The sequence below is a fragment of the Amblyraja radiata genome, chromosome 32 (assembly GCF_010909765.2).
Source record: "Amblyraja radiata isolate CabotCenter1 chromosome 32, sAmbRad1.1.pri, whole genome shotgun sequence".
NCBI classification, from domain to species: domain Eukaryota; kingdom Metazoa; phylum Chordata; class Chondrichthyes; order Rajiformes; family Rajidae; genus Amblyraja; species Amblyraja radiata.
In genome coordinates this window covers 9064792-9088307 of record NC_045987.1, presented here as the reverse complement: position 1 = coordinate 9088307, position 23516 = coordinate 9064792, and the positions used below count along the sequence as shown (strand labels likewise).

Here is a 23516-nt window from a genome sequence, read left to right as displayed (position 1 = left end):
TTAGAAAGACGCTATATAAATCCCATCCATTATTATTATTATTAAAGGGCAATGGGAAACGGCTCTATGCTGTGCCCTTGATGGTGTTGGGGGTTTGGAGGTGTGGTGCAGGTTTCAGACTGTGTTATTTACCGCAGAAACAGGAGTGACTGATGGCTGAATTTTGATAGCAGAGGGTTATGATGACTGGAGGCTGAACCATTGGTAGCAGTTACTCCAGCATATTGTGTCTATCTTCAATTGATAGCAGCGGCTGTTGGAATGGAAGGTGAATGGAATCAAAGCTGCGGGACTGAGCGTTGATGGTGGGAGTGGGGAAATGGCAGAGCATGCGATGCAAGGCTGGATGAGCAGGGACATTTTGCCAGAGATTTGAAGAAACCCTTCACAACCATGGAGAGCTTTACTGGGGTAAATAAGGGCCAACCGGCAGAACAGTTGGTAATGAAGGGTCACAATATAAAATGAATTGACAAAAAAAGCATGAAGTGGTAAACGAAGCAAGTCATGGAGTCATTCAGCATGGAAACATGCTGACCAAGGTGCCAGTGTAAATCTGCCGGAGTATACAGTGAATGGGGGTAATGGTGAGCTGGGAGTACTGAGGTGGTTCTTTCCAAGGGCCAGTACAGACAGGCACGAAGGGCTGCACAGTGTTGTTCGGGATATTGATTCTGAGACCGCACCCTGTCCCACAACCCCATTACCTGCACCCTCCCTCGGAGAGCGAGTGAAAGCCCGACTGGCACTGGTCGCACTTCTCTCCTGTCACGGTTGCTTTGCAAATGCAGTCTCCGTTTTGGTCACATTGCAAACTCAGTGAGCCTGCGGAACGAGGAGAGAAGCCTTGAAACCACACGGCACCAAGCACACTGCTGCAGCCTCCCTGCCCAGTGTCATTGTCAGGCCTGCAGCTTAAACCCTAGAATGCACCCCCCTCCCTCACACAAGGACAAACTGGGGCACTCAGCACCCACACTCCTCCTCACTGTGATTGGGATACACCACACCCACCACTCCCTGTCACTGGGATATTCCCCGTCACCGGGATACTTGCCGTCACTGGAATACTCCCCACTCACTCTCACTGGGATATTCCACTCCTCTGGGACTCACGCGCCACTGGGATACTCAACACCTTCATACGCAAAAGATTAGCTGGACATGCTTGTTGATATACATGCAGATATACAAATATAATGTACATGAACCCTTGCATTTACTTACATTTACCTACGGTACATAGATGGAAACACACAAGTGTACACAGGGCACCTTTGACTCACCCGTGAGGCTGCAGTTGCAGGCTTGGCAGGAATCAGCATCATGCTTCCTGTAAAAGTTCTCTTCACACCTCTCACAGTGCGGCCCTGCTGTATGGTCCCTACAGTTCAGGCATTGCCCTCCATGTTCGGTCCTGCGATACAGCTCCCCGTTAAAGGTGCATTGCTCCGATCTCCCACTGCAGTTGCAGGCTAGACCAAGGTAATGGGAAGGAACCATTAGGCCTTGTTTCATCATGAATGATTATTAATCTCGTGCACGACCAAACAGCTGTGCCAGATCAAATTCCTGGGGTGTATCCAAACCTGCTCCTGTTCTTGAAGAGACTATTGTCATTACATAGAAACATAGAAAATTAGGTGCAGGAGGAGGCCATTCGGCCCTGCGTGCCAGCACCGCCATTCATTGTGATCATGGCTGATCATCCACAATCAGTAACCCGCGCCTGCCTTCCCCCCATCCCAAAGAGGAGACAAGTTTAAACCCTCGGACTACACTCAGATTGTCTGTTCCTCAGACACTTACGCAGACACTCATTCGCAGTCTGTGATGATCCACGTGACCAAGGTCTGTCGTGGAAAAACGGACGACACTTGTCACAGTCCACGCCGGTCGTGTTGTGCTGACAATCACACACAAGCCTGCCCTGGTCATTGGTTACGCACTCACTGGCATGGCCATTACACTTGCACCTGCAAACACAAGCAGAGAAAAAGACGTTTTTGTTTTTTCTGCCTTAGCATTTTATTGCCATATTAGTGTAGTCCATGTTTAATGCTGGATAAATAATTACAATATCATCTGGTCCTACAAACAAATAATGTGATAAATGTATCCCCTCAGTCTGAAGAAGATGGGACATCTCCTATTCCTTCTCTATATAATGTTTCTATATAATGGCAATGGTCGCCTGTCTGTCCCGCTGAGCTACTCCAGCAATTGTGTCAATCTTCGGTGTGAACTAGCATCTGCAGTTCCTTCCTACACTTTATTACCCACCGTCCCTTTATCGCTTCATCTCTATTTTTTTTATATTCGTTCCTATTTCCAAATCTCTGCATCTCCTCTCTGTCTTGTGAGATAAATGAACAAGGAAGGTGATTTTTAATGATGCTAGTTGAGGGTACATGATCTTCAGGACAATGGCAGCCTGTGGTATTAATCAAAACAGTTCCTTAGGATCTATCATGTTCACTTTAGATGGCATTCAGACCCCTGGACAGTGTGGTGTTCCCCCAGTAATGCACTGGGAGTGAGTGCTGCTCCAGTTAATCGTTTACATCCATTGGTAAATGGAGAAATTGTCATATCTCAAGGAAAAGTTAGAGAAGGTAAAGGACAATCAGTACCTTGAGCCCGTCATTCAAAATGATTATGACTGATCATCTCTCCCAATACCATATCGGTTGCCTTGCCAACAATCTGTCTCGTCCATTCCTTCTTTGTTGTTTTATAGTTAGACAAAAATGCTGGAGAAACTCAGCGGGTGTGGCAGCATCTATGGAGCAAAGGAAATAGGAACGTTTCGGGTCGAGACCCTTCGTCTGAAGAAGGGTTTCGGCCCGAAAAGTTGCCTATTTCCTTCGCTCCATGGATGCTGTCGCACCCGCTGAGTTTCTCCAGCATTTTTGTCTACCTTCGATTTTCCAGCATCTGCAGTTCCTTCTTGAACTTGTTTTATAGTATGTTTTAAATGTATGTTTTTTGTTCTTTAGCTTGTTTTATGTGGGGGTGGGGGGTTGGGAGAAACTATTTAAAATCTCTTACCTCGACGGAGATGCAAATTTTTTCCGTATCGTATCTCCGTCCACACTGCGGCCTAACATCGAGGAGCTGGTGCCTCTGCTGGAGATTGACTTTGGAAGCTCCAGCCGCGGGAGCCTGCAGACTTAACATCGTGGAGCTCACAGTCTCTGGTTAGAGACCGACTTTGGGAGCTCCAAGCTTTGGAAGCCCCGACGTGAGAGTTTCGATCGCCCTGACGCAGGGGCTTGAACCGCTGGCTGCGGGAGCTTCCATTGCCCCGACTCGGATGGTTTGACTGTCCCGACCACGGGAAAATAAAGAGGGAAGAAAATTGGACTTTATTGCCTTCCATCACAGTGAGGAATGTGGGGAATCCACTGTGGTGGAACAGTATGTTAACTTTTATGTAGTTGCGTGTCTTAATATGGCTGTATGGTAAATTGAATCTCACTGTACCTCAATTGGTACACGTGACAATAAAAGACCTTGAACCTTGATATTGAATTCTTGATCTCCCATTCTACCTCTTTTAGCCCCTGCACTTTTTTTATCTGCACTTTCTCTTACCAGTAACACTATATTCAGCAAAACATACTTGGCTAATAAAGTATTATTGTGATTGTGATTGAAAGTGGGATGTTTTTAAATCAGCGATGATGAGAGTTCAAGGTTTGCATCTTCCTATTAGAGTGAAGAGCAAAGGGAGGTAGGAGCAAGGAACTCTGGTTGATGAGAGAAATTGAGGCCCTGGTCAGGAGGAAGGAGGAGACATGGGCCAGGTATAGGCGGCTGGTACTTAATCCAAATGCGGCAAACTTCCTACTGGAGCAAATTGATTGATTGAAATCGATTCTCATACACTCGCTACACAATTGGGAGGCATTTTACAGAGGCCAATTGGCCTACTAACCCACACGTCTTTTGTATGTGGGAGGAAGCCAGAGCATCCAGAGGAAATCCACGAGGTTACAGGGAAAACGTGAAAACTCCACACAGACCACCCAAGGGCAGGATCGAGGCTGGGTCTCTCGCGCTGTGAGGCAGCAGCTCTACCAGCTCTGCCATCCACATCACTTTCTCCCTCTCTGTTTAAATGAGTGAATGACCTCCTATTCCTGACACCCCCAAAACTCTTCACATCTCAGTTCCTATGATTTCCTGTACAACCTCTGAGAACCCACCCTCAAGAAGCGATGTTAATTTTGCCTCATTATCCTCGTAAGGGCTACACGGAAAATAAAATGGGGAGAGCAAAACCAGGAACTTTTGACAGGCCAGAGAACGACAGGTTGCATGATTCAGAGCAAGGATGGAAAGGCTCCAACACTCATAAACGGAAGACATTTCAAACTTCAGTTCAGGCTTCCAAGAACCAGATGTTCCACAGCTGTCCTGCAATCAAGCTGACCCTTTGATATATGAAAACTATTTGGTAGTGACGTACAGAAGAGGCCAGCTTTATAATACGCTGTCCTTTGTTGAAAAGGACCTTCACTTATTATAGCATTTTTTCCAACCTCAGATATCACAGAGCACTTTATACTCAGCGTGGACCAGCAGGATTCTGGAAAGTAAAGATACAAGTTGGTGTTTTTGAGCGACGTTGTTTCAGGAATATACTGTATACTGCGAGATTTCCATCGCTCTTCTTCTACATAGTGACCAGGTGGTCTTTTACATCCAACAGAGGGGCAGATGAAGCCTCCACAATGTCTAATTCACAAATCCGTACTCCTGATAAGGTAGAACTCTCTCAGTGACCATAAGTGTCAGCCTAGATTTTTACGCTCAAGTACAATGAAGCAAAACACAAAGTGCTGGAGGAACTCAGCGGGTTAGCCAGCATCTGAAGAGGGAATGGACAGGCAATGAGTCAGATCAGGACCTTTCTTACCCCCAAAGAAGGGTCCCAACCCAAAATGTCATCCATCTATTCCGTCCACAGATGCTGCCTGACCTGCTGAGTTCCACAAGCATTTTGTGTTTTGTTCAAGATTACAGTACGAGTTATATCTTGTCTCCAATGAATGTATTGATTTGATGGGACAATGAATGTAAAGATTTTGATTCCATTTTTTTTTCTGTCTTTTATGAATAAAATATAGTTTTTTAATAAAAAAAAAGATTTTAGTGCTCAAATCTGTGAACTGAAAGTTGAAGCCACAGCCTACTGAGTGAACAATCGGCACTCAGCCATGGCCAACACATCCACGCACGATGTACCAAAATAGTGAACAGACCGATTTCACCCAGAGGTGGCATTTGACAGGAAAACCTTGTGAAATTGTAACTACCCTGTACTAAGAGAAAAGCATGTTTCTCAAGGGGTACATTTTGAGAGGCAAAAGTCAAAAGGAGCAAGAATAGAAGAATTGTTTTTGAGTATCTTGGCCAGTGAGATAGATCATAGCGGAAGTACTGGGGCCTTTTCAGTAGCACCTGGACATTTCACCAGGGGCTCACAGTTGCCATGACAACAATCGCCAACTTCTCATCTGAGGTGGACTGGGCTATGAGCAGTATATCTAACCGTAACACGGCCTGCAATGCAGAACCCGGATCAGCTGTTCTCACTTCAATTCAGCCAGATTAATCCGCAGCCCCTCACTCCGCCATCATAGAAACATAGAAAATAGGTGCAGGAGTAGGCCATTCGGCCCTTCGAGCCTGCACCGCCATTCAATATGATCATGGCTGATCATCCAACTCAGTATCCTGTACCTGCCTTCCCTCCATACCCCCTGATCTCTTTAGCCACATCTAACTCCCTCTTAAATATAGCCAATAAACTAGCCTCAACTACCTTATGTGGCTGAGAATTCCAGAGATTCACCACTCTCTGTGTGAAAAATGTTTTCCTCATCTCGGTCCTAAAAGATTTCCCCCTTATCCTTAAACTGTGACCCCTTGTTCTGGACTTCCCCAACATCGGGAACAATCTTCCTGCATCTAGCCTGTCCAACCCCTTAAGAATTTTGTAAGTTTCTATAAGATCCCCCCTCAATCTTCTAAATTCTAAAATCATGTACTCACCTCACCATCCTCTCTGCTTCAGTCAGATTTATGGGCCTGGCCTGGGATTTAATCTGTTTTGTTTATTCCACTGCCTGCAGCCGAGGGGGTGGAGGCGTTAAAGGATGTTTGTGGCGGCAGATTGGATCACAGAATGGTTTGATGTGGTAAATATGTCTGTCTGTCTGTCTGAGACCAAGAAAGTAGGAATGGGAAAGAAAGAGAGAGGAAGTGGAAGAGAGAGTGGGTTGGGAGGGAAAGAGTGAAGGAAAAAGGAGAAAAAATAAAGGCAAAGACAAAGGAACGAACTTTGACACAGAAAGACAGAATTAGACAAAAAGAAAGCAAGAGATAAGAGAGTCGAGCAACACAGTGAAGAAGGAGCAACATTGAGAATGAAGGACAGAGGGAGGCAAACAATGTAGAGGTAGAATGAGAGCATGTGTTGAAAAGCAGAGCGAGCATGAAAGGCAGATTACAAAAGAATGGATGACTATCCCTCCAAGTATCCAGAACGAGCTGGCCTTCTGGTTATAATTGCTTTCCACATGTTCCTCTCTTACATCTGCTTCTCATTTGGACAGATGAGCGGTTGCCAGATGTCCATTCATCATTTAGCAACTTCCAGTTGATACATCAAGCCAGCCTTGTTCAGTAGAAACTGGTCAAAATACCTGGACGGCATCTTCCAACAGTCTTAGAAACATAGAAAATAGGTGCAGGAGTAGGCCATTCGGCCCTTCGAGCCTGCACTGCCATTCAATATGATCATGGCTGATCATCCAACTCAGTATCCTGTACCTGCCTTCTCTCCATACCCCCTGATCCCTTTAGCCACAAGGGCCACATCTAACTCCCTCTTAAATATAGCCAATGAACTGGCCTCAACTACCTTCTGTGGCAGAGAGTTCCAGAGATTCACCACTCCCTGTGTGAAAAATGATTTCCTCATCTCGGTCCTAAAAGACTTCCCCCTTATCCTTAAACTGTGACCCCTTGTTCTGGAAGCCTTGAGCCTCTACTCACGAGAATATTATCTCCAAATATAAGGAAGATGCAAGGTAGCTTGCAAGGTACCATCCCAAGATGACATTGAAGAGAGAATACAGAATAGGCCCTTCGGCTCACAATGTCTGTTCCCAGCAGGATACCAAGGCCAGTTCTTATCCGATGCACATAATCCACATCCCTCCATTCCCTAAATATTCATACGCCTATCCAAAAGGCTCTTAAATGCACTATCATATCTGCCTCAACCACCATCCCCAGCAACGCATTCCAGGCACTCACCACCTTCAGTGCAAAAATCTTGCCCTGAACATCTCCCCTTTACTGCCTCCCTCACCTTAAAGGGATGCCCGCTAGCATTTGATTTTTCAATCCACGGAAAAAGATTCTGACTGTATTCCCTATCTATGCCTCTGATAATTTTATATACATCACTCAGATTTCTCTGCAACCTCCAGCTCTGCAGAGTACACAATCCAAGTCTGTCCACCCTCTTCCTGTGGCTAATGCCCGCTAATCCAGGCATCATTCTGGTACATATCCTCTGCACCCTTTCCAAAGCCTTCATCCTTCTTGTACTGGGGCAACCATAACTGCATGCAATACTCCAAATGCGGCATAACCAAAGTCTTATATAGCTGCATCATGACTTCCTGACTCTTATACCCTGACCTATGAGACCAAGCATACCATATCCTTTCTTTACCACTCTATCTACTTGTGTTGCCACATTCATGGAGCTATGGACTTGGATCTTGAATCTTTGAACCCTCTGCACATCAATGCTGCTAGGGATCATGCCATTAATTGTATATTTCACCCTTACATTTGACCTCCCAAGCTGCAACCCTTAGACTTGCTCGGACTGCCATTGCTCCACCCATTTGTGTGACTGGTCTATAACCCGTTGTACACTTTGACAACCTTCCTCACAGTCTGCGGCCCCACCACTCTTGTCACCTGCAAACCTACTAACCAACCTATTTACCTTTACGTCTAAGTCATATATATAACGATAATTGATAGAAGTTGGATGGGAAATAGGAATGAAGAGCCTGTTAAAGTGCATTATCCCTGTAATTATCCAGATTTAAAGTCAGTCAAGATTTTTATTCAGGATGGTGATGAGTTCCACGCTCCATTGACGGAGTTCCTCCTGAACTCTCTCTTGGCCTTATTGATGATCATCTTATATTTATGGTCGCAGACTAACAGTTCCCCACCATCGCAAATGCCTGCCCTAATAAACACTCCCATAACCTCACATCAAACATCAGGCAGTCCCCAGCTTCCTCTTTCCGCAGAAAACATCACTGACCTTGCTAATAGATTAGCCTCTTGGATTGACAAGTGGATGAGCTGATGTTGCAAGGAAGACATGTAGGAAGAAGCTGCAGATGCTGGTTTAAACTGAAGATAATAATAATAATAATAATAAATTTTATTTATGGGCGCCTTTCAAGAGTCTCAAGGACACCTAAAAGATAGCCACAAAAATGCTGGAGTAGCTCCAGCGGAACAGGCAGAGATGCTGGCTGTCCCACTGAGTTTCTCCAACATTTTGGGTCCATCTTCGTTGTAAGGAAGACGCTCAGTTTAGATCATTCAACCAACCTGAATATTAGATCAACGCACTGTGGAGAAATGGCTGAAGGGGCAATGGATAATTACCTGCCTCCCACAGACAGATCAGATATGGCATAATAATAGGAGCGCAGGACCTGGGGATCCTTGAAGAGATCGTCGCCAAAGGTGTTCAGTCGGTTTAAGGAGATGAGCAGATCAGTGGCCGTCACCCATTCCTGCAATGAAACAAACACACCTGGTCAGAAAGTAAAGGCAGGAAGGATTGGGAGTGGGGGGAGGGTACTGCAAGACGGACGAGGGGGGTGCAAGGAGGAGGAGGGGTCAGGGTTGAAGGAGGGGCAGGGTAGGAAAGGAGGGAGCCATGATTGGGGATGTTGGAGGGGGGATTGTAGAGGTTACGTAGGAGAGGGAGTGAGCAGAGGGAGTGAGCAGAGGGAGTGAGCAGAGGGAGTGAGCAGAGGGAGTGAGCAGAGGGAGTGAGCAGAGGGAGTGAGCAGAGGGAGTGAGCAGAGGGAGTGAACAGAGGGAGTGAGCAGAGGGAGTGAGCAGAGGGGTTGCAGAAGAGATGAAAGGGTGGATTGGAGAGAGAGTTGGAGTGAAGGTTTGGAGAGGGGAGGTAGGCGAGGGTTTTGGAGTGGTAGTTGGAAATGGGGGCATGAAGGGGTAGGAGAGGTGGATAGGAATGGAGGTTGGAGATGGGTAGTAGGAGGGGGATACGTGAGCAGGTTGGAGGACAAGGGAGGGGGAGAAGGAGAGGAGTGGGGGAGGGAAAGAGTGTGAAGAAAGAATGAGGGGGAGAAGAGAGGGAGATAAGGTGGCTGGGAGAGTGGGGGCTAGGAGAGATGGAGGAGAGAGTGGGCAGAAGAGGGAGTGTAGGAGAGGCAGCTGTTTCCAGATGTGCGGGCAGTAATGGGCTGAGTTTCCCCGCGATCGGTACGCATCTTATGAATGGATGCTTCCATGCATGCTGCCTGTTGTTTCAGGGGTGTTGACTGAAGTGCAGAGGGTGGGCTAGTGGTGGGCAACGACTGACAAACCGTGGTCCCGTGAGGATGGGGATCAGGTTGATGCTCATCAGCATGAATGATGGACAGGCAGTACCGTGACCTGCAGAAGCACTCAGACTGTCTGATCCTCCCAGAAAGATTCAGTACACTGTGTAACCACTACACAGCCAATGAAAACAAATCATGACGTGAAGTATTTATTGCACGAGGCCAGAAGAGCAGGGCACAACCTCGTGTCCAACTTTAAGTTCACTCACGGGACACAAACAAGCTGACCTTCTGTGACTGCCTCTTGTTGCCAGGGATGATAGGTTAATGGACAATGGGTCTATAAAAAGTAATGATGGAACTAAAAGTGCTTGTAAGTTATAAACGTACTCAAAAGGACAGAACAAGCAAAAATGATGCGATTCTGCATGAAAGACAGACACAAAATGCTGGAGTAGCTCGGCGGGACAGGCAGCATCTCTGGAGAGAAGGAATGGGTGACGTTTCGGGTCGAGACCCTTCTTCAGACAGAGTCAGGGGAGAGGTAGATACAGAGATAAGGATGGGTAAGGTGTGAAAAAATCCGAGGGAAGACGGAAGTTCGATTCTGCATACTTGTTTCACGATTGGCCTTAATGCTATTGTAAAGGGTGAACAAGTGGGGGGGAAAGGAGCTACGGTGGCGCAGTGTTAGAGTTGCTGCCTTACCGCGCCAGAGGCCCCGGTTCAATCCTGACTACAGGTGCTGTCTGTACGGAGTTTGTTCGTTCTCCCTGTGACTGCATGGGTTTTCCTCAGTTGCCCCAGTTTCCTCCCACACACCAAAGACGTACAGGTTTGTACGTTAATTGGCTTCGGTAAAAATTGTATATTGGCACTAGAATGTAGGATGGTGCTAGTGTACGGGGATCACAGGTCAGCATGGACCCGGCGGGCCGAAGGGCCTTTTTCCCTGCTGTATCTCTAAACTAAACTAAAATAAAGCTCATACAATAAAACCCCCCAGAGTTGTGCCCATCACTGTGGTGTAGCAAAGCCAAACCCCGATGAGGTGAATTATAAGTACAAGACATCTGACAGTAAATGGTCTCTCACTAAAAAAACGGCTAATAAGAAAAGCAGAGTTGCTGTATTCAGAAGAAAAGAGGAAGATTCCAAGTTCTTCAGTTTCATTTTGAGTATTTGCCACTGGCATGGGCAGGTTGGAGGGAAGGGGCATCAGACTAAGCCAGATCGCAAGGCCACACAACATTCTTCTCGTAACGTAACAAAAGCAATCATCTATACAGTGCCTTCAATGTAGCAAAACATCCCAAGGCACTACAGAGGAACAACATCAAAGAAAAATGTTCAGAATCGCAAAACATAAACACTGGAACAGATGTCGAAATGATTGGCCAGTGTGGTGGGTTTTCAGGCACATCTTGAAGGAAAAACAGAGGTTGCACTGTTTCGGGAGGCGTTTCTGGAGATTTGACAGGGAATGTACAACGAACGGCCATTCCACCATGGAGCCTCCAACATTGCAATGAGGGGTTTGCTCCATCTAAATGGGGTAAGGTGTCTTGTTTTGGGTAAGTTCCAATAGTATATTTTTACACAAGTGTGAATCTCCTACTCCTCCGTCAATTTATAAACAGACTCTCTGGACCACAATCAGTGACATCTTTTTATTTTAAATTTGGTAAGCGTGTCAGGCAAGCAGATTGATGATCTTTCAGCATAGGGTCCAAGCCTGAAAAGTTCTCTCTCCATAGAGGCAGCCAGTCTTTCCATTCTCTTGTTATCTTTTGTTTTATTTGAGATTTCGAACACCACGGTAATTAACCTGTAAATATGGCTGAGATGACCAGACCAAGTCCAGCGGGGATATTATGGACACAACACAAACAGGTAACACAAACACAAACAGAGTCTGTCCAAAGCAAGCGTTGTCTGCGGAGGGCGCTCAGCATCGCCAAGGACTGCTCTCACCCCAACCATGGACTGTTTACCCTCCTACCATCCGGGAGGCGCTACAGGTCTCTCCGTTGCCGAACCAGCAGGTCCAGGAACAGCTTCTTCCCGGCGGCTGTCACTCTACTCAACAACGTACCTCGGTGACTGCCAATCACCCCCCCACCCCCTGGACACTTATTATCACTTATTATTATTTATTCAAATCATTTGCTATGTCGCTCTTCCAGGGAGATGCTAAATGCATTTCGTTGTCTCTGTACTGTACACTGACAATGACAATTAAAATTGAATCTGAGGTAAACAGAAATTCTGGAAGTTTTGATTTATTCAGTATCCGGAACCGAGAAAAAGCGAACTGGTCTCTTGGTGGCCTGACGTGACGAAACTAAAATGAAACAAGGCAGATTAGCAAATTTCTTGAACTATTTCCTTTCCCTTTCAGAAAATCTGCCTTTAACTTGAAAACATGTTCTGGTTCATAAAAATTAATGCCTGCACTTGTAGATAACTTTCAGCACATATAAATTATATAGGGGGCTGTGACTGTAGTTTCTTTGAAGATGCGCGAAGAAAAGTTGATGGAGGGAGAACCTGCAGATGTAACGGTATTTAGATTTCAAAAAAGCATTTGGCAAGTGCCCAGTGCATAAATTAGGAGGTCAAGATACTGGAGGAAGTGTGTTAACATAGATCAAAAATTATATCACATAGATATCAGTAAAACGAACCAGATAGTGGATTATTATCTACATGGAGAGAGACTGCAAATGTGCAACATTCAGAGGGATCTCGGTTCTTCGTACATGAATCACAACAAGTTGGCTGGCAGATCCGGCAAGTAGATAAGGCAGCCATCAATCTGTTGGTTGTATTACAAAAGGGCTGGAGATTAAGAATAGTTTCAATTACCCAGGCGGTTGGTATGGTCACGCATGGAATAACATGCACAGTTTTAGTCCCCTTATCAAAAAAGGGTATAGTGACATTAAAGGCAGTCCAAAGAAGATTCACCAGGTTAATTCCTCGGATGAGATGGTTGTCCTTTCAAGAGAGGTTGGACAATTTGAATCTATATTCCTTGGAGTTTAATAGAATGAGTGATGGCCTTATTCAAAGAGGCTTGACATGGCAGATGTTGAGATGTTTTCCAAGTGTGAATCACAAACAAGGGACCAAAGCTATTAAAATAAGGGTACACAAAAATGCTGGAGAAACTCAGCGGGTGCAGCAGCATCTATGGAGCGAAGGAAATAGGCAACGTTTCGGGCCGAAACGTTGCCTATTTCCTTCGCTCCATAGATGCTGCTGCACCCGCTGAGTTTCTCCAGCATTTTTATGTACCTTCGATTTTCCAGCATCTGCAGTTCCTTGTTAAATACTAAAATAAGGGGCCGGTCATTTCAAACAGAGGTTTGTCGATATTTCTTCTCTCGGGGGATAATGACTCTCTGGAATTCTCTGCTCCCAAGGGTGGCGGAGGTCAGATCATTAGATATTATTTCAGCTGGAGAAAGATAAATATTTGAAAAATCAAGGGATTGAGGGTTATGGGGAACTGGCAGAGATGAAGAGTTGGGGGTAGCAGAGATCAGCCATGGTCTGAAGAAGGGTCTCGACCCGAAACGTCACCCATTCCTTCTCTCCAGAGATGCTGCATGGCCCGCTGAGTTACTCCAGCATTTTGTGTTGGCATTTGGGCTAGTCCCACTGCCTGCATTTAGCCCATGCCACTCCAATTTCTATTTGTGTTTATCTTCAACAATGATCATATTGAATGAAGGGGCAGGGTTCAGGGGCAAGTGGGTACACCTGGTCCTGTTTTCTCGTATTCTTGTGACGGTGAAACCTGAAAAGAGGAAGACAGACACTTCTTTCCTTGGAAGTGTTTCGCATTTCACTGGCCTTTGCAGAGTTTGTTTTCCCCATTTATAATTGCAAATATGTGAAATAGAGGTCAATTTATTCCCAACTGTGAAATGATTAATGAATGAAGTATAAATATATGAACAAGCGCCAAAACACAAATTGTGGAAGAGGTAACGAGAGAAACTGGAAAAGAAGCATTGAAAAAAATTAGAGTAAAAAACACATCTTAACAAGTACACGTTGCAACGAAGTGTTTCATTAGTAAAACGGTGAATATCCCCAAGCTGAACAGCTAGGATCCAGAACCCAGTGAGTCCACAGAATTTTGATCATGTCTTATGTACATGAGTAGAAATATTAAAATATATTTACGTGAGGCTAAAATTAAACATCCCATGTGAGAAATGATTAGGATACTTTATTTGGACCTCTCCTCAAAAGACTTTTGTGTACATGGGTTGAAGTAGCGGAAGGCACAGCTGCCAATGGAACAGTGATTAAATTCAAGGGGGAGCTAAAGGCCACAGTTAGAGAACAAGACTGTCTAAGAGAATTATAGTGCTGGGAAAGATGGCAGTGATAGGGAGAGACAAGACGTAATAAGAAGGATAAAGGATATTTCAGAAAGCAGTAAGTTCCAAAGCACTTCATAACCACTGATCTACCGATATAATGTAGGAAACGTGGCAGCCAATTTATGCCCAGCTAGGTTTTGCTAGCTTAAATGTGCTAATGACCAACAATCTAGTTTAGTAAGAAGATAGACACAAAATGCTGGAGTATCTCAACGGGACAGGGAGCATCTCTGGAGAAAGGAATAGGTGATGTTTCGGGTCACGACCCTTCTTCAGACCCGAAACACATCACCTGTTCCTTTTTTTCCAGAGATGTCTACTTTCGATTTATCAGCATCTGCAGTTCTTTCTTAAACATAGGAATGGATGGCCATTTGACTTTAGGGAGAGCTCTCGTGCATTTTCATGATGCACTGACCATATGTTAATTTACAACCACCAAGAAGGGCAGGTTTAGCCTCAGGTTAAGGGCAGCATTTGCAAGACATGGCCAGTTCTGGCACTGGGAGTCTCAGACTGGATTACGCGCGGGAATTGATCACACATCAGATACTTGGTAGCTCAGATGTAAGAAAAGCAATCAATCAATTGCACTGTCCCTTCAACGGTGAGGGAGCATTGCTCGGTGTTGCTCTAGGTTTAGACATCACAAGTTACCCATCACCAGGAAGCTAGTTTCCCACATTCTGGAGCACAGCACAGTGCTGGCGATACAATTCCCTCCGTCACAAACACTGTGGCACTGGAGGAAATACCATGCCTGGTTATCTTTCACAATTTACCCACGTTTGTCATTAAGTAATTGGAGCGGCAGATGTGGAGAGGAGTGTGCGGTCATCCCTGACTGATCAGCCACAGAAGGTAGTTGAGGCCAGTTCATTGGCTATATTTAAGAGGGAGCTAGATGTGGCCCTTGTGGCTAAAGGGATCAGGGGGTATGGAGAGAAGGCAGGTACAGGATACTGAGTTGGATGATCAGCCATGATCATATTGAATGGCGGTGCAGGCTCGAAGGGCTGAATGGCCTACTCCTGCACTTATTCTCTATGTTTCTATGTTACTGGTCGTCCAAGTTCTGGAAGGGAGCCAGTGCTGTGATTTTTAAGTAGGGGAAGGTCAAGAGGCAGTGAGAAACCCTGACCTTAATTACCAGCCAGCGCTCCTGTCTGAAGTATGTCTTTAAAAGTAATCAGCATCTCATCTTGGGCAAAGAGCCTTAATGTGGGAGCCGTATCTTGAGGCAATCTCGAAAACAATTCCCACACAAGTCTGCAGGAAGAATTACCCTGAATCTCCCTTTAATTGGCAAACTTCAATCAGAGAGGCAGAGGAAATGAGAGGGCTTATAGTGTGCTTTACAGGATGCTGTTCCAATGCTGCTTTATTAAGGGTGAAAGGGTCAGTCAGGGGAAATCAACCCATCGACTCTCTCTTACAAAAAATCTGTCTCTGCGCCTGTGTGCCTGCCCACACGCATCCATAGCAAACTTATACTATTGGCAGTATTCAATTGAACAATGTTGAACAAGTTTGACTCTGCATCCCTGCTGTGCCTCTCCTGTAAGTTGCAGTATCTACAGAGAAGTATACTTCGATCAATGACATCATTAGCAAGCAAGGAGTGCATGATGCTGACAATGGCCTCTCAAAATAACAGCTGCCCCAATCGCCAGTGTTGTTGTTTCCTCATAGCCTAGTGTGCAGTCTGCAGGAAAAAGTAAAAGACTTGCTTTTCTTTCAAATCCAAAAAAATATAGAGCCAATGAAGCCCTTTTTATGTGTTGTAATGGTGGAAACATGGCAACCAATTTCCACATAACAAGCCTAAAGGTGATAAATTATGAGGTTGTTTCCTCCCTTTTGTGGAAGGATACATTTTGTCAATGGGAAGAGGTTTATCTTCGTTATTTCACTGTGAGATCTTTTGTATCTGCTTGGTGGTTTAATGTCTCACATAACAGTCTGCAGAGCCAACAATGCTGTGGTTCCTTCAGCACTCATTTAGTCAGGTCAACCTCATTTAGTGTTAGCCAGGATAACAGGACCGAGATGTCTTGAATGGGACATGAACGCGTTTCCCATCAAGCCACAGCCAACACTTAAGTTAGCAAGAAATTTTACAGCAGAAATCTCCCTTGTGATCAAGGATATACGTTACCTGCAGCACGGGGCTGGTGTCAAAACTGTAAGCGCTGGGTCTCCCTTCCAAGGTGGAGAAGGCCACGTTCCCTCCGGTCAGAGGGGAGATGTCGCTGTACTCCTCGGTGCAGAATGCTAACCGCTCTTCATCCTCGGGGCGGAGAAAGGTCCCGGCCGTCGTGCGGTAGGTTTGACGGCATGAAGCACTGTAATACTGGTAGGGAATCCACGGGGCATCCTCCCTCGTCCTCTTATAGATGGAAAAGCTCTCCGGTCTGCTGGTGTGAAACTTCAGTCGGATGTAGGTGATCTCAAATGACTTTCCTATAATAAAAAAGAAGAGAAGAAAAAAAAACTTGTACCTCTGCTTGGTAACATTTGTAAACGACACAACTTTTGTTGTGGCCAGTCTTTGGCGATGCACTGCCTGGGCACAGCAGCCAGCTTTGTGTTGATGGGAGGAGACAGGCTCAGAAGAATTTAAAATGATGGATATTTAAACACTTCACCTCATGTCAAATCCTTCCTTTGCCTTCCTCATTCACAAACTCTGCAACCAACTGTAGGCCAACAAATGACCCAGGTATTCGCACTCCTCAAATTCAGCCACTTGGGCAACACTCACTTTCATTGCTCAGCATTGACAGCCGTGCCCTTTGGATGGATAGGCCCTCAGCTCTGGAATTATTCCCTAAACCTTGACAGAGCTATAAACCCCAAATGAGCTTACATCATTTTTAGTTTGATTATTTTCAGGTGAAGGATCTAGTGCCTTTCTGCAATGGCAAATAGGCTCTGTTAATACGTGTAGACACAAGGAACTGCAGATGCTGGAATCAGACCTGAGGAAGGAACCCAACCCAAACCACCTATCTACGTACTGCAGAGATGCTGCCTGACCCGCTGAGCTACTCCAGCACTCTGTGTTCTACTCTATAAATACCTGGAGACGATGGAAGCTGGAGCGAAAAACAAACTGCGAGATGAACTCAGTGGGTCAAACAGCATCTGTGGAGACAAAGGGATGATCCATGTTCTGGATCAACACCCTGCATTTTTTTTTTTTTTTAAATGATGAAACTACTTTTATTCAAAAAATAAAAATAAACATAGAGTATTAACACAATCAAAGACTGCCTATGCTGACAGTTTACAAACAAATGATCGTCAAATTAATAACGTCAACGTCAACTGGACCCACGAATGGCCGTTGAAGGTCGAGTGTTCCGTTTATCAACAAAACACTCGACCTTCAACGGCGACCAGTATTCATGGAAAGCCTCCAAAGTCCCCATGGACACCACGTGTTCCCTCTTAACACTTAAACAAAATTATCAAATTAAAATATTAACATTCTTATCGATAATATATTCAACCTCCTGTGGTGACCAGCGTGCACAGAAGACCTCCACAGTCCCCATGGACACCGCGTGTTCCTTTTCTAGGGACACGCGAGCTCGGACGTAACCCCGGAAAAGGGGCAGGCAGGCAACCGGTGTGTGGCCATCGACTGCCCGCTGCCTGGACCCGCGAATGGCCATCTTGGCCAGGCCCAGGAGCAGACCGACAGGGAGACCCACTCCCCCCTCCCATCCTTCCCCCCGGTGGTGCCCATAAATTAATAGCGTTGGACTAAAATGTAGTCAAAACTTGAGGAGCAGCCCTTTCAGATATTCGAACAGTGGCTGCAACCTCTCACACTCTATGTACACATGGAACACGGTCTCTTCCTCACCGCAGAAATGACAAGCAGGGGAAGAGTCCGTGAACCGGCTCAAATACCTATTACAGGCCACGGCTCTGTGCAACTCTCCACCCCAGGTCCCCGGTGTAAAGGGGGAGGACTCCCTTGTAGATAGACCTCCACTGGGGACCGCTCCCCTCGTCAGGTGGTAACACGGACCGCCAGGGTGTGTCTGGACGAAAGACGAGGGCGAGGAAGTGGAGAGTGTGCAGGAGCAGCCTGTACAGTACGCGCCTCTCCGCGTCACAGAACGGCACGCTGGGCATCTCGGAAAGGCGGCTCATGTTGCATGGGGCCGGCTCTCGGGGAGGGACCCGGGCCGTGGGCCCTATGAACAATTCCGACTGAACGGGGGCAAGCTCGTCCGGAATCGTTCCATGCACACGTCTCTCCTCAACACCCACCATCACAGCCACGACACCCCCCTCCCCCTGAGGAGTAGGGCCCTGGCTGAAGGTGACCAAATTCCTGGCCTTCAAGAGGTCACGGTAAAAGCCAGGCAACTCCCAACTAGCGCGTCGACTCATGCCCGCTAATGGGAGCCGTGAGCCCTCCTGAAGGCAGCGCCCCTGGCGTAAAAAATACGTCGCCAGCACGTGCCATTTAGGAGGGTAGTCCGAGTAGATGTACCTCCGCAGGGTCCTGAGTCGGAGAGCCACCACCTGGGTACGAATACAGACCCAACACCCTGCATTGGGAGTGAAAGATTGAGAGTAGAGAGGGATGATAGCCAGTGTATAAAAAATAAATGATAAGGAGAGACAGATGGTAGGAGGGGATGATAATGCCTCCACATCTGCTTCCATTTATCACCTACCTCACCCCTCCCTCTCATGTCTGAGTACTGGCCGTCTTCTCTCTCAGTCCTGAAACAGGCTCTCAATCCTAAGCATGGACTCTCCTGTTGTCTCCACAGATTCTGCGTGACCTGCTGAATTTATCTAGCAGTTTGTTTTTCGCTACATTACTCATTCCACTCAGGGCAAGGAACCGGCAGAACCCTGTTCCAAGTTGGGCCGTCGCAGAATCCCACAACTGGCTGGACATTTGCATCCCCAGCACCGTTTAAAGGGATCAGTCATGAATCAGCGGGTGGATGATCACTTCCAGCTGTTGGACAGTGTACTCGTGTGTTTGATCAGAAGTGCAAACTGCAGCTTAGAAACTTGTTGTCTCTTACGTTAGTGACCTCGACAACAAGCTGCACCCTTCGTGGGTGGGTGATAAATCTGCCTTGGGGTGGAAACTGAGAGGGGCAGCAAGAAAGAGAGCCGGAGCAGCTGGGGTGCCCAACTGAGTAGAAGGTCTGCAGTGTTGCTCCACAAAGCTCACCAAGGGACGACCTTCACGTTACCAAGCAAGGCGTTCTCACGCTAAGCTTTCTACTGGAGCAACACGAGACTCACACAAAGGCAAGAAACTGTCTCTTTGAGACTGCCAAAGTCAACGTCACCCTGAACCTTTACAACAAAGGGTCCTCGCAGACCACCACAGGAATGTCCGCAGTTCCATGTTATCCTTAGCCAAGATATCAAGCCCGAAATCTGAGGAAGGATGTGCTGGCGCTGGAGAGGGTCCTGAGGAGGTTCACGTGAATGATCGCAGGAATTAGTGGGTTAACATATGATGAGTGTTTGACGGCACTGGAGTTTAGAAGGATGAGGGGGGAGACCACATTGAAACTTACTGAATAGTGAAAGGCTTGGATAGGGTGGACGAGGAGAGGATATTTCCACGAGTGGGAGAGTCTCGGATCAGAGGTCACAGCCTCAGAATTAAAGGACGTTCCTTTAGGAATGAGTTGTGGAAGAATTTATTTCGTCAGACGGTGGTGAATCTGTGGAATTCATGGCCAGAGAAGGCTGTGGAAGCCAAGTCAATGGATATTTTAAGGCAGATATAGATAGATTCTTGATTAGTGCGGGTATCAGGGGTTATGGGGAGAAGGCAGGAGAATAGGGTTAAGAGGGAAAGATAGATGCTACGATTGAATGGCAGAGTAGACTTGATGGGCCGAATTGCCTAATTCTGCTCTTAACACTAATGGACATAAGAAATACTTGTGAAAGAGAGTGCAGCAAAGACTTACAAAATTGATTCCCGGGAAGGTGAGTTTGTCATATGAAAAGAGATTAAGTGCACTTGCCAATACTCAGCAGGGTTTAGATCAATGAGTAGTGATCCCATTGAATTGTACAACATTTTTATTGATCTTGACAGGGTTGTAACTCCTCTGAAAAATAGGCGCAGGTGGTAGAGTTGCTGCCTTACAACGCCTGAGACACCGGTTCGATCCGACTACAGGTGCTGTCTGTACGGAGTTTGTACATTCTTCCCGTGACCGCATGGGTTTTCTCCGGGTGCTCCGGTTTAATCCCACACTGTACAAGATGTACAGGTTCGTAGGTTAATTGGCTTTGGTAAAATTGTAAGATTGGCTCTAATGTGTAGGATAGTTCTCGTGTATTGGGTGATTGCTGGTCAGCGTAGACTCGGTGGACTGAAGGACCTGTTTCCGCACTGTATCTCTAAAGTAAAGTAAATGTCTGGAAAATGTCTGGAACTGGGGGACCGGTATCAGAGCAAGGGATCAGTCATTCAGGGCAGAGAAAAAAATGCTAGACCCCGAGGGCAGTGATTCTTCATCTAATTAATCTGGAGAAGGGCCCCAACTCGAAGCATCACCTACCCATTCCCTCCACAGATGCTGCCTGACCCGCTGAATTGCACCAGCACTATGTGTTTTAATTTAATCCTGTTGATTCTAACAGCTCGACTGACAGCCTTAAAACTTAAAATACAACTGTTGCTCCATCATAACCTTTTTATTATTAATTGGACAGGGATATTCTGATCAAATAAGAAAGGTTCCCAAATTAATATTAATAACAGCACAGCAGCAATCAAAGAAAGCAAGGTGAAGGAAATGAGCAGATGATCAGTTGACCACTGGCCACAGAGTCAGGGGGGACCGCAGCCCAGACAGTCAGAGGGCCACCACACTGATCTTCAGAGTCCAGACAGCAACAGATGTGGTTTAATAGACGTGGGTGTAAGTTTTATTTACTTTGTGTTTAAAATTTCAAAAGGCACAATTCCAGATAGAATTCTCAGAATATTTTTGGCACAGTCGGTCTATCCAAACCTCCTACACAGTTTGCTTATTTAATTGTAAATGCAATATGTCAGTGTGAGTGCTAGTGGAACTCGGTACTATGTTTAAACAAGTGAAACATCGTCAAATCGCAAAATCATACAACAGTTACAACCCCAAAGAAGGCCATTCGACCCATCACATCTGCGTTGGTTCTACTCCAGCAATTGCCTAGTTCCACACACTGGCCCTCATTGGGGTTGTTAATTTCCACCTCCCCTGTAATTCTCTTGTATTTACAACCCACCACGGCATATGCTGTCTTTTTCCTTGCTTTTGCCTTCTACTGTTGACATTTTGTTATTCAGGCAGAACTGGATTTGTTATTCATTTGCACCTCATTGGTAGGTGCTTCAGCTGCACCAAAACCATCTTGTTCTGAAAGACAGCCCACTGTTCACCTACCATTTAGCCTGTCAACTCTTGGTTTCTAATCTGAACCAGAGCCAGGCTCGACACACTACCTGTTATGGCATTAAAAGCCTCATAGCCCTTTGAGTCCATGCCAGCTATTTGAAGAGCAACTCCATCTGCCTCATTCTCCTGCTTTCCCCACAGATCTGCTATTCACTTTTCAGTGCCCATTCAATTCTCTTTTGAAAGAAAAACACAAAGTGCTGGAGTAACTCAGTTCTCAACATGTTCTCCAGAAATACCGCCTGGCTTGCTGCAGTATTTTGTGGGGTTTTTTTGTAAACCAGCATCTGCAGTTCCGTGTTTCTCCCTTTCAAAAAAACCTCATTAGTTCCGTCCATCATCCCTGCAGCAAGTGAGTTCTGAATTTTAACACATTTCATATATTTTAAAAAAAAAATTATTTACAACTCAGTATCATTTACCCATCTCTACAAATGTGTCGGAAGGAACCGCAGATGCTGGTTTATACCAAAGATAGACACAAAAATCTGGAGTAACTCAGCGGGACAGGCAGCATCTCTGGAGAGAAGGAATGGGTGATGTTTCGAGAGAAGGAATGGGAAACGTCACCCTTTCCTTCTCTCCAGAGATGCTGCTTGTTCCACTGTTATTCCAGCTTTTTGTGTCCATCTACAAATGTGTCCACTGGTCCTTGAACCATTCAGAAATGGATAAAACTCCGACCTGGGTTTTGTAAAGACTCAACATACAGTGTTGAACCCTGTGCTTCCATTGATATACCAGAAGGCGTCACATCTTTCACTAGCCACTCTCTCAACCAGTCATGCTACATTCAAAGATGTATGCTCATGTACACCCAGGTCCCTTTGTTACTTCATATCTTTGGAATTATGCCGACTAGTCCACATTTTTTAATATCCTCTTTCTGCTAAAATGTATCACTTCAATCTTCTCCCTATTAAATTTCACCTGCGACATCACCTGCGACCAATCTGCCAACATACCTTCGCCCTTTTGTTGTCTGTTCCTGTCCTTCTCCCATCAAAGTTTGGTATTATCTGCATTTTTTAAATTTCTACCTTGTACGATCGTAGCCGGTCAGTAACAAATACCAAAAAAGTGGTGATTGTGAGGAACCGAAGCAGAACACCGATGTCTACCATGCTTCAGAAGAATAGTACTAGTTTAGTTAAGAGATACAGCGTGGAATCAGGTCCTTCAGCCCTCTGAGTCCAGGCCGACCAGCGAGGAGAGCACCTTCGATCGCAGTGAGGAATGTGGAGGAGTCACTGTGCCGACCAGGCACACTTCCACTAGGGACACACTAGGGACAATTTACAATTATACCAAGCCAATTAGCCTACAACCGAAGGTACACAAAATTGCTGGGGAAACTCAGCGGGTGCAGCAGCATCTATGGAGCGAAGGAAATAGGCGACGTTTCGGGCCAAAACCCTTCTTCAGACTGATGGGGGGTGGGGGGGGGGAAAGAAAGAAGGAAAAGGGGAGGAGGAGGAGGAGCCCGAGGGCGGGCGGATGGGAGGGTGGGAGGAGACAGCTAGAGGGTTAAGGAAGGGGAGGAGACAGCAAGGGCTAGCCAAATTGGGAGAATTCAATGTTAATGCCATAAGGACGCAAGGTCCCCAGACGGAATATGAGGTGCTGTTCCTCCAATTTCCGCTGTTGCTCACTCTGGCAATGGAGGAGACCCAGGACAGAGAGGTCGGATTGGGAATGGGAGGGGGAGTTGAAGTGCTGAGCCACCGGGAGGTCAGGTAGGTTATTGCGGACTGAGCGGAGGTGTTCGGCGAAACGGTCGCCCAACCTACGCTTGGTCTCACCGATGTAAATCAGCTGACATCTAGAGCAGCGGATGCAGTAGATGAGGTTGGAGGAGATACAGGTGAACCTTTGTCGCACCTGGAACGACTGCTTGGGACCTTGAATGGAGTCGAGGGGGGAGGTGAAGGGACAGGTGTTGCATTTCTTAGCCTACAACCGATACGTCTTTGGAATGTGGAAGGAAACTGGAGATCCGGGGGAGAACCCAAGCAGGTTGCGGGGAGAAC

At 46.2% G+C, this 23516-nt stretch overlaps 1 protein-coding gene across 4 annotated transcripts in view; it reads right to left on the bottom strand.

Annotated features, from left to right (window-relative positions):
* lamc3 (laminin subunit gamma 3) overlaps positions 1–23516 on the bottom strand; it is a 101724-nt gene that overhangs the window by 43089 nt on the left and 35119 nt on the right. For all 4 annotated transcript variants that reach the window (XM_033049259.1, XM_033049260.1, XM_033049261.1 and 1 more), the window contains exons 2-6: positions 16191–16495; positions 8722–8852; positions 1810–1976; positions 1287–1475; positions 708–825 (exon numbers count right to left, since the gene is read on the bottom strand). In XM_033049259.1, coding sequence (XP_032905150.1) covers positions 708–825; positions 1287–1475; positions 1810–1976; positions 8722–8852; positions 16191–16495 — 910 coding nt within the window. The remainder of the gene's footprint in view (positions 1–707; positions 826–1286; positions 1476–1809; positions 1977–8721; positions 8853–16190; positions 16496–23516) is intronic.